At 35.5% G+C, this 11397-nt stretch overlaps 3 protein-coding genes across 3 annotated transcripts; 1 reads left to right on the forward strand and 2 right to left on the reverse strand.

The window, feature by feature from the left end:
- Nucleotides 1–1987: 1987 nt before the first annotated feature.
- LOC109165640 (KAT8 regulatory NSL complex subunit 3) lies at nt 1988–6586 on the reverse strand. The gene is made up of 7 exons (XM_019314487.1): nt 6244–6586; nt 5926–5987; nt 5612–5747; nt 5220–5292; nt 3680–3745; nt 3139–3338; nt 1988–2785 (listed from the first exon to the last, which is right to left on the reverse strand). The coding sequence occupies exons 1-7, from the start codon at nt 6576–6578 to the stop codon at nt 2716–2718; spliced, it is 942 nt and encodes a 313-aa protein (XP_019170032.1). The 5' UTR covers nt 6579–6586; the 3' UTR covers nt 1988–2715.
- LOC109164769 lies at nt 1996–2325 on the forward strand. Its single transcript, XM_019313318.1, has one exon. The coding sequence runs from the start codon at nt 1996–1998 to the stop codon at nt 2323–2325; it is 330 nt and encodes a 109-aa protein (XP_019168863.1).
- A 1497-nt stretch (nt 6587–8083) lies between the features above and the next one.
- On the reverse strand, nt 8084–9926 carry LOC109164770 (probable inactive receptor kinase At3g08680). Its single transcript, XM_019313319.1, has 2 exons — nt 9443–9926; nt 8084–8855 (listed from the first exon to the last, which is right to left on the reverse strand). The coding sequence occupies exons 1-2, from the start codon at nt 9924–9926 to the stop codon at nt 8314–8316; spliced, it is 1026 nt and encodes a 341-aa protein (XP_019168864.1). The 3' UTR covers nt 8084–8313.
- Nucleotides 9927–11397: the final 1471 nt, after the last annotated feature.

Genomic DNA, 11397 nt, shown 5'->3' on the forward strand with positions numbered 1-11397 from the left:
AATTTGACATCATTTTGTATCTCAAAAGTTCAGATTTGATTACATTTGTTGCTTAGTAAAGAAAATTGAAGATTGATAGGATAGTGTGTTTCAAACGTCTGAAGACAATAATCAAGTGTTTCTTTATTTGTGTTATATCTTAAGTTTGTTATACGAGAGTCAGGTTCCAAACAAGTCATACTAAAGTTATTGAAATGTTTTTAGAATTGAACAATTTTGAAATAAGAGGCTAAGAAGTGAAAAATAATGTTGTGAAAGTGGTTTTGATATAAGAAAGAGAATAAAATGTGAATTTTCTACTTAAGCTCTCAAATTTTAAATATTTTTAATTTTTTTTCGTCAGTTTTAACGATCGAAGATCAAATGCGCCACTTCATTCATAACTGAGAGACTAAAAATGGATACGGTCATAACTCAGGGACTGAGTCGGAACTTGAGTATAACTCAGGGACCAAAAATGCAAATTTCCCTTTAATATATATATATATATATATATATATATATATATATATATATATATATATATATATATATATATATATATATATATATATATAAAAATTATGAACAATGTCATTTTTAGTCTTTTTACATTTAACAGTTTATCAAAAAACTTATTTTATCAAACATTTTTATTTAAGCATAATTAACTAGTTAACCGTTCTTTCGTTTTCAACTTCTAGCTAGGTTTGTCAAACATAACCTATATTTGTAAAAATTTCTACGTAGGGATGCCCAAACTTCGGTGAAAGTTTGGTTAGTCGATTGAATCGAAGAATTTTAATTAACCAAGAAAACTTCGATTCAATTAATGATTAAAAGATTTACAAAATTCCGACTAACGCAAATTTAAAAACTATTGTTAACCGAATTAACTAAATGGTTAATCAAAATTATATATATATATATATATATATATATATATATATATATGTGTGTGTGTGTGTGTGTGTGTGTGTGTGTGTGTGTGTGTGTGTGTGTGTGTGGGGATGTTTGGACTCTATAATTTGTGCATTTATGTTTGTAATGTTTTTATGGTATTGTGTTTGTATATTTTCTTATTGATTTATTATTAAGGGAAAATTGTAAAAAATGCCCCTCTATAATATGCCAATTGTCAATGACAACCCTGAATTATGAGTGGTGTAAATGTTGCCCCTCAATTATTAAAACGGTGCACATATAGCCCCTACCGTAACGGACAAATGGTTCCCCGTTAGTGTTCGACACCGTTAAGTCAGAGTAAATATGTAATTGAATTGTTTTTCCCCTCCCTTGATTCGAAGTACCAGCGATGGACAGCGGTGGGGAACCACAAGTCCATTACGGAAGGGGCTATATGTGCACCATTTTGATAATTGAGGGGCAGCATTTACACCACTCATAATTCAGGGGTGACATTGATAATTGGCACATTATAGAGGGGCATTTTTTATACTTTTCCTTTATAAGTATTATTTTAAAAATTTAAAACTTTAATTTAAAAAATTTATGTTAATCAGATAATCGATTGATTAACCGAGAAAACCTCGATTCGATTAATTCGATAATACAAAGTTCACTTCGGTTAACGATTAAACCTTTAAGAACTTTCGTTAAAACGGTTCAGCTAGTTAAACGGTAAACGGATTGCACACCCCAATCTCTGTGGCCATGACCACATGATGCTTTTCACATTGTGCCTTCACGAACCTTCTGCACGGGATACCATACAAGTGGAGCTCATCAAATGCTTAAAATACACAAAAAGAATAGAATAAAAATGGACAAGAAAAACCATCTCAAGAAAGAATCAATCATTTTTCAATCCAACCTGTGCAGAAAAAAAGAACCAGATTCTAATAAGATGATAGGATACCATACCTTCCCATTGCTATATATATGCATGCATGTTGAGTCCCTGGAAACCTCAAAGCAAGTGATCAAAAACACCAATTAATTTAAGCCTCTAAATACCACTTCCTGTGTACTCGATCTCTTCGTTGCATTGATTCAATGGCGTCGACCCAGTGCTACAAAGAAGTGGATCAGACCACCATCACAACCACCACCGTTACCAGCCACAAGGTCGAGAACGATCAACACCATTCTTTAACCGACAAGGTGAAAGAAATGGCAGGAAAAGTGTTTCATCACGACGCTCACAAACAGCATGGCCATCAATCTGCATGCCAGGGCTCAACTGTAACCTATGAGAAGAAAGAGGGTTTCGTGGAGAAGATGAAAACCCAGCTGAAGACCATAGGCGGGAAGAAAAAGCACAGGGAAGGAAACTGCAATCATAGCAGTGACAGCAGCAGTGATGAGAGCGATGATGAGAAGTGAAAACCATGGGGATGAAGAATCAAGAACTATGAATAAGAGTGATCCAATGAAGGAAGATAAAGAGTGATGGTACTTCTGTTATTCTGAATTCTATACTACGCTAAATTTGAAATAGAGGAAAAAAAAAAAAATGGTGTGTGCTGTGATATGCTATGCAGAATAAATTCTAAATTTCCTATGTATTTATTACTCCATATCTATTAATTAAAAACATGGTTTCTGTATATGCCATTGTTCATATTTGATATCAGAATAAAGTTCATAACACAATGTAGCAAATGAAAAGTGTCAGTAAATACCAATAGAGCTCCACTGCTAGAGAATGAAGAACATATCATTATTGACAACTGGAGAACAAGGACAGGAAATTTTTGCAGAGGACAAATTGAACTAACCTGAAAAATCATCTACTTTTGACTTTCCAAGGCAACTGAACACTATAAGCTCCCTGGTAGATCCACTGTGACAATAGAGTGACAAGAATCAATAAGCCAAACTTCCTTTGAAAGAAGAATTCATGGTTTTTATCTAGATACTGATGCTCAAGTTTTAACAAAAATTACATCTTGGATTTTGGATTGATCTCTATCACATAGCAAAATAGCTTGTTAATAATTCAGATTTTACAAGTAGCAACTTTCATCTTTCGCAAACATTCTAAAACCACAGAAGAGCTAGATGCTCCTTTACAAAATTCCGCTTACAAGTCAAGGTGAAACACTAGCAAAATGGGGTCAAAACTAGAATGACCACGACTGGTCTTCTCTCACAATGGAAAGACTGACAGGTTGTCCAAAGTGTCACATATCTTACAAATTAGCAACAAAGGTCGCAACTGCTTGAACAGCAAGATCTTCAGCTTCTTCTTGAGTGGTTTCAGATAACTGCAGATGCTTCTTTCCAATCTTGAATGAATGATCGCCCCCCTCAATCGCATGTAACTCATTAGCACAGGTCATTTTCTTCCTAACAGCTTCCAGTTTATTTAATGGACAAAGTCCATCTTTGCTACCCTTCACCAGAAAAAGGACTATATTATACAAGGCTCAACATCTAGTATTTCCAATAATTCAAGGACTTAAGAATACACTTCAAACTATAGATTGCATAATTAGATATTTCTGATGGAATTTTTTTTTTAATATTTGATTAAATGTGGAATAGTGCCATTATGCCATATGAGCAGACAAAGCACTGATTACTAGCACCAAGAGAGCTATCTAAGCAATGAAAAAAGGTAGAGGCATCAGATTTTATTAAAAAAATAGAAAATATATTGAGTAAACACCAATCATTAGTTTTTATATATATCACCTTCATAAAAAGAGAAACATACATAACCAAGTGCATGTACCTGCACAAACATTATGGGAACTCTAAGTTGTAGCAGTATCTCATCTCTCACAGCACCATTTATTCCCTGTAATATTTGCAAATTTCCCAATAGTAACGGAAAACATATAATGTTGCACAAACTTTCAAGCAAGCAGCTTCTTCTGCTAATTGATAATTTTTGCTCTTCCCATGTTCCCCACTCTATTTAAATGGGGAAATTCTATACACACTACCTATTTTGCTATTTGCACCACCTATTTAATAGGTCTAATAACTTTATAGGTGGTGCAAATAGAAAAGTGCTATTTGCACCACCATCATTAAATGTGGTCAAAGATTAATATTTATTATCCATTTTTTTTAACAATCAAAATATTAATTATTAAATTAAAAAAAAAAAAAAGATAACCCGTTACCTTCTCCGGTGAGAAGGCAACCCACAGCGGGTTGCCTTCTCACCGGAGAAGGTGACGCTTCATCTTCTTCCCCCTTCTTTTTTTTTTTTTTTTATAAAAAAATTTATTTAATGTTTTGTAATTAAATTTTGAATTATAAAATTATTAATTACAGCTCATAAGTGAGGTTTGACCAAGGTGGTGCAAATAGCAAAGTGAACCCCCATTTGGCTATTTACACCACCTATATAATTATGAAAAGTTTCACATTTTTACACTTTCAAGGATACTTTATACCACTTTTGGTCAAAGGGTGGTGCAAATAGCAACACCCATTTAAATGCTATATGGCGGTATGGGTGTTGCTATTTGCACCACCCTTTGACCAAAAATGGATATAAAACACCTTGAAATTGTAAAAAGGTGAAAACTGTTAATAATTAATAGGTGGTGTAAATAGCCAAATGGGGGTACATTTTGCTATTTGCACCACCTGGTCAAACTTGCAATTAATAATTTATTAATTCAATATTTTATTAATTAAAACATTAAAAAAAAAATCACGAAACGTCACCTTCTCCGGTGAGAAAGCCGAGGGACTGCCTTCTCCGGTGAGAAGGCAGCCCAACTAGGTGGATTGCCTTCTCACCTTCTCACCGGAGAAGGTGACGGAATTTTTTATTTTTATTTTTTATTTGTTTTTAACTTTGCTGCCTTCTCCAGTGAGAAGGCAGCTCAGTGGGTCGCCTTCTCACCGGAGAAGGTGACGGGTGGGTTATCTTCTTTCTCTCTTTTTTTTAATTAATATTTTGATGATAAAAAAAATAGAATAATAAATATTAATATTTGACCACATTTAATAATGTGGACTTTTCTATTTGCACCACCTATAGAGGTATTATACCTATTAAATAGGGTGGTGTAAATAGCAAATTGGGTGGTGCAAATAGAATTACCCGGCGATATTTGCTAGGTTGAGGTGATAAAGCAATTATAACTTTCCTTGGTTTTATGTGTCTATAGGATCATCAAACAATCAAAATACTTCACATATATCAGTTTCCATTTATCACTTCTAATTTTAAAAGAGAATGCAATGCTTGAGAAAGATATTACAGCATAACAAGCATTACTATTATGCACATAAAGCCATAAAAGGTTGACCTTTAGTGGGTATCCCAAGCAAACTACAGCAGAAGCATCAATGTCTTGTCCACTGGCTACCATGCAGCTGACCCTAAATAAAGGAGCAGGATATGGGGGTTACAGTCTTACAGACCAGGTTTTCTTGCCCAATAAGTAGTCATCCATTTTGTCATTAATTCTCCACACTGCATATAGGTCTTGTGCAGATGGAAACCTATCTCAGACTAAGTAAAGAAATTGAAAATAATTGTGTAACATATATAAAGTAATTGAAAGCAAAGAAATGAAGAAACAGAAATAACTTGAGGGTGTTCCCAAAATCACCTGAAACATGGTCAGTGGATACAAAAAGAAATCTATTCTGCAATTATGTCATGAAAATGAGTCTTATCCGCAATAGCTAGAAATACCTTGACCCCATGGATTTCCCAACTAATATCAGTGGATGGTTAGGGTATTTAGCTACTGCCTCTTTTACAACATCAGAATGAAAGTCAACCAATTTTTCAGCCTTGGGAGGAGCTTTCCGCTTTCCACCAGAAATGTCTGCAGAGTAAAATACTTGAGTCTTCCTGCTGCATTTTATACTTAAGGTGGAATAAAGTACTATTAGGTGTCTGATTTATAATTACCCATCTTACTAGTTTACAGACATCACACAATAATTCGTATTTATATTGCCATGAAAGCTATAAGAAATCTATTGGTGGATGCCAAGCCTTACATGGGTAGTCAAAAGTTAGGACCTCAATAGCATTCAATGCCTTGGCCAACATGTTTTTCCATCTGTGCACAGAACACAGAACATTTTAAGTAGCCATAAAAGCTTGATATTACTTGTACAAAAATAGCAGTTCACTTAGTTAACTTATCTCCTATGTATATTTATCACTAATAAGTCACTAACAACTGAACTTCATTAAAAGTGTCTGTCAAGTGGAGCCAGAACAAAGCCTTGTTTAGGCCAGAAGCAAAATGTATACTCCGCAAATACAACACCTATCGCGCTTTTAGCTCAAGAATGCAAGACACATGCATGTACCTGATCATCCATTCAGAAGTGGAAGGAGCACCGGCGCCATGAGCGAACACCACCAGAGGTGCATTCTCTTTTATGTTCTTCGCTGATGAGCTTTTAGACGCAGTCGTTTCATTGGATGCTGCTGCAGGTGCTTCTTCCTCTTCTTGCTTTTCGACATTTTTCAGCCCGTCCTCACTGATGCGCTTGCGCTTTGAAGCACGCGTAAGGGGCATCCTCCTCTCTAATGGATGATACCACAGTAGAAAATATGACGTTCTTCGAGCTCCGGGAGGTCTGAATTTGGGAAATGGAACCCTAATTCCGTTGATACATACAGTGATTTTCGCGCCAAACATCTGGGAAGATGAAAAACTAAAATGGGCCGAAGTAATGGGCTAAAGCGAGATTCTCAATAGTCGATTAAATGTCGCAGAAATGGAATTAATGTAGAATTTAATTTTTGCTTAATTTAGTTTTAAATAACTTTTTTTATCTTTTTTTTTTTTTTTTTTTTGAAAGGAAAAGAACTGAATAGATTAAAGCAACAATTTCAAAATGGAGTCAGGGGAGATAGTGTCTCAATACAAAGTCTTCCTGTATCAAAGAATTACTAGACGTAGTTAAAGTATGAGCAATAACATTCACAATTCTGAAAACATAAATAACTGGCCAAAAATCAAAACTACTCATCAAAGAAATGCAATCCTTTAGCTATGCCGATATAGGAAAGGATTTCAGTAGAGGATAGTAGATTGCTATGCAATACAACATGCACAATCTGTATAGTGATAACATTCCTACTTTTATTATCACTTCCGGTAATGGAAGGGGCAATTACCATATGTTGGGACTGTCTGCTTAATGGTACGCCTACTATGTTCATAAGTGATTTTCTAGTAAAACTCACATGTACTTAAAACTTGTCATTCTTTTTTGGCATAGTACTAAATTTGATCTCAAAATAAGTACTAGAAGTGATAGTTGAGTTTTAATTTTGAAAAGGGAAAATTGTAAAAAATGGCCCTCTATAATATGCCAATTATCAATGTCACCCCTGAATTATGAGTGGTGTAAATGTTGCACCTCAATTATCAAAACACTTCACATATAGCCCCTCCCGTAACGGACATGTGGTTCTCCATTAGTGTACAACACCGTTAAATCGGAGTAAATATGTAATTTAGTTGTTTTTTGCCTCCCTCGATTTGAAGTACCAGCGATTGACAGCGGTGGGGAACTACATGTCCGTTACGAGAGGGGCTATATGTGCACCATTTTGATAACTGAGGGGCAGCATTTACACCACTCATAATTCAGATGTGACATTGATAATTGGCATATTATAGAGAGCCATTTTTTACAATTTTTCCTTTTGAAAAATACTGAGTGAACTCTCATTTTATACTCCTAACTTTTATTTTCCCTCACAAGTTCTTGATGTAGACTTTTTATTTATTTATTTATTTATTTTTTTTATGAACAAACATGATAAAAATAACATATCATTGTTTGTCATATTATGGAGTATAAGTAAAGGAATAAATTTTGAAAGTATACATAGTATAACCCTTTAATTTTAAAGTTTGGTGGGTTGGTTCTTTGTATTTTAGGTTACATCCATAAACACAAAAACATTAAAGATTCTTTGTATTTTAATTAATGAGGTTTTCTTGATGCGTCCACTTACATCTCATATGTAATTTATATGCTATATTATTAAAAAGATTGAATGAACAGAGTGTACTTAATACTATACACACTATCAGATAATATGATGATAGATTTCTCTCGTCACAAAAAAAATATTAAATATTACATTCCAATGAGTTAGAGAGGAAAGAATAGAGGAATAAGTTGTAGCTAGGGAAACAATCCTTACATGCAATTATTTTTTAATTTGCGTTTACAATATTAAGGTTGTAAACTATATATATGAAACAAATACCTAAATAAACAGAAAGAGATTTACATCTCCGGGCCAACCTAGTGGCCACATCAAAGTAAATCATCCAAAATTGTCTTACATATGATCTCACATGTGATCTAACATTTTTTTTTCATCATCACCTACACAAACAACATAAATATATCCTAAATGGTTACCTTTTTCACATCGTACATAAGTGCGAGCACCTGCTCCATATCAGGCCTCTCCTCCGGCAACTTCTTGGTGCAAGCCAAAGCAATGTCCCATGCTCCCAACGCTTGCCTTTTCTCCTTCCCTTCAACGTCGAATTCGAAACAACTGCTCATCATCATCTTCCCCTTCTTGATCACGTCGCTCTTCTTTATCCCCAACACGTCCAGTAAGATGACTCCGAAGTTGTACACATCGCTCTTCTGGCTTAGCGTTTCGGAGAACCTAAAGTTTGACCTAATGAGATGCGGCGTGCCGCAGTGGTCTGTCCGGGCGGCGAGCTGGGCGAAGCCGTAGTCGGCAAGGCGGGCGGTGAAGTCGACGTTGACCATGACGTTGGAGGACTTGATGTTGCCATGGATGTTTAGGTACATGTCCTTGTCCTTGTGAGAGTGGTGGGGTTGGGAGTGGATGAATGCAATGGCTTGGGCAATGCTGACTACTATCTGCAGCCGTTGGCCCCACTCTAGTGCTGTTTGACCTCGCTCCCTCGCACCTAATTTAACAACATAAGTTAAAAGGTACCATAAGTTTGAACCTTAAACTTAAGGCCCTGCACATTCCTAGCTTGAATGTGTTTCAGTAGTATAGTGATCTGAATGCTTAGCTTGGTTCATTATTAGTTCTTTGACTTGATTAAATATTCTGTTTAATTAATTAGCTTTTTGTAACAGTTTATTGCTCTAAAACGTTAAAATTCAAAAAACAGTTCAAAGAAGAAAAAAAATCATTTTGCATATAATACGCTATCAGCTAAGCTAATTTACCAAACATCTTTCTACAATATGCTAATGTTATCAACTAGTCAAATTCACTAACACAATCAGCTAATAGCTATTTACCAAACACCCTGTTTATATCAAAGCTAAGGCTGGCTATTCCAATTCTTCTGATCCAAATAATAACTAAATCACATAAGTAACATTTAATCACAACATATATGATTCATTTGCAAATTAATATATAATACTTACTTAAAGTGGTTGATGGTCACCAATATAATTAAATATAGATGGAGGGTAAGATAGATTGTAATATTAAGATCGAAAATGGATGGATGGATGCAAGAATAATATATAATACCTGAAAGAAGATCTGCAAGGCTTCCCATGGGATAATAATCAGAGACAACTAACTTGATCCTCTTAGCATATAGATAAGCAAATAAGGGAACAAGAAATTCACATTGGCTGCTAATCTGAGCCACCATCTCAACCCTCCTTCCAAACTCAACTCTCTTCACCACCACCATCCTAAACCGCTTCACCGCGCACGTTTTGCCGCCGAGAAGCACCACTTTCTCCGTCATCCCCAGTGGGCTCTCTCCAAGCACCCCAACCGACGCCCGCAGCGCCTCCTTCAGCGTGATCTGCTGCGGCGGCGCCTCCTCCAGTTGGTACACTAGCTTCCCCTTCCCCTTCCGGTCTTGGTCGCAGAATTTGAGAGGGACGTCCTCCTTGAACCCCACCATGAATTCCTCGTACTCGTGAATCGACATCGACCGACAGCTATCTTCATCGTACTTATAGCTCCTCCTCGCCCTGGGAGTCAAAGCCCTATTCATCATTTTGCTGCTTAGGTTAGTTTACTGTCTTTTGATCCAAAGAAACTGTATAGGTTCGTGTTATGGAGAACTGTCAAATAATATGGTGAATGTACGTCATTGTCAGGAAACCTCGGGATTATCAAAATTCCAGATTTGAAACATTTGTTTATGTTTATTGGGGCGGAGCCTGCATTGGAAGCGTCTTCATGTTTAATTGGTTTTAAAATCATTTGTTTGAACCCAGAGCTGGCTTTTCTTTGCCATTCTTTCGAACTATTCTGTGGATTAGACAACAATGTTACGAGTCAAAATCTTGGTGCTGAGCTCATCATCGTCATTATATTATATTCTTGCGGAGGAATCCCGGCCATAACAGCGATTGATATCAACGTAATCTATCTGTCATAGCTACGTACTCCTGGGGGACATATATAGAAACATCCCAACATGTAACCTTAAAATCAAATGCCGTAGGAATCTCGGGAGACTGCATGCCCCACGAGCGGGGCGTGTGGCTGTGTGAATTAATTTCACTATTATTATAGGCATAGTGGTTAGCTAATTAACGTTATATATATACCATGGTGTATTGTTATATGCAGCGGAACTAAAATCCGTCTCAAACGTGATGTACAGCATAGAAAATAATGCACCAAAATTTGGTGGAAATAAAACAATTTTGCAATGAAACTATAGGGTCATTGTAACAATTGTAATGACTAATCAACACTCTAATGGTGTGGAAACTAGAGATGGCAATGTGGCGGGACAAGGACGAAGAGTATACTCCCCATCCTAGTTTTTGGCACGAGAATTTAAGCGAGGACGGAGATTCCCTATCCCGGTCACTTCCTAATTAAAATATTAAATTAGTGCATTAATTTTTAATAACAAAAATAATAAAAACCTAAGTCTTAATTTCAAAATTTAAAATACTTAAGGATAACGTGTGTGTATATATATATATATATATATATATATATATATATATATATATATATATAAATTATTCAGGGACGGGTATTCATGTCCTCGATGGAAATTACACACATTCCTCATTTCCCATTCCCAGAAAATTCTCCCCATCCCTGTTCTGTCGGGACGGAGATCGTGGATGAGGTAAATTGCCATCCCTAATTCCAATATTGCAATAGATATATGTGTAACGTAAATTAACAATTCAACAAAGTTCATTTCGTTGCAAAAATTTCAATAAAAATAACCCTCAAATAAAAAACGTTGTTTTTTTTACTAGACAAATTAAAGTAACAAAAAAATTAAAATGGGGAAAACGTACAATTATATTATGTAAATGTGTGAGAATCTTAAGATAAAGTATTTTACCTTTGTGGACAAGATTGAATGACGAAGATACACATCTGAGATCTCCTCTTAAGCTTTCATATCTCTGATTCTCCGCCGAATATATAACATACACCCTCTACTAACCACCCATTTTATTGGTGTGACACTATGAATGCTTCATTTTAAA

This window comes from Ipomoea nil, unplaced genomic scaffold, assembly GCF_001879475.1.
Source record: "Ipomoea nil cultivar Tokyo-kokei standard unplaced genomic scaffold, Asagao_1.1 scaffold3069, whole genome shotgun sequence".
In the NCBI taxonomy this organism is placed as follows: domain Eukaryota; kingdom Viridiplantae; phylum Streptophyta; class Magnoliopsida; order Solanales; family Convolvulaceae; genus Ipomoea; species Ipomoea nil.

Excerpts from the sequence above, each read along its gene's own strand:
- LOC109164769 (XM_019313318.1), top strand. The coding sequence starts at position 1,996 with ATGGCGTCGACCCAGTGCTACAAAGAAGTGGATCAGACCACCATCACA.
- LOC109165640 (XM_019314487.1), bottom strand. The coding sequence starts at position 6,578 with ATGTTTGGCGCGAAAATCACTGTATGTATCAACGGAATTAGGGTTCCA. Across the intron at positions 3,339-3,679 it reads TTCCCATAATGTTTGTGCAG|GGTAGCAAAGATGGACTTTG; the intron begins GTACATGCACTT and ends TTTCTGGTGAAG. Across the intron at positions 2,786-3,138 it reads GCGACCTTTGTTGCTAATTT|TGGATCTACCAGGGAGCTTA; the intron begins GTAAGATATGTG and ends CTATTGTCACAG.
- LOC109164770 (XM_019313319.1), bottom strand. The coding sequence starts at position 9,926 with ATGATGAATAGGGCTTTGACTCCCAGGGCGAGGAGGAGCTATAAGTAC. Across the intron at positions 8,856-9,442 it reads CCTTGCAGATCTTCTTTCAG|GTGCGAGGGAGCGAGGTCAA; the intron begins GTATTATATATT and ends TTGTTAAATTAG.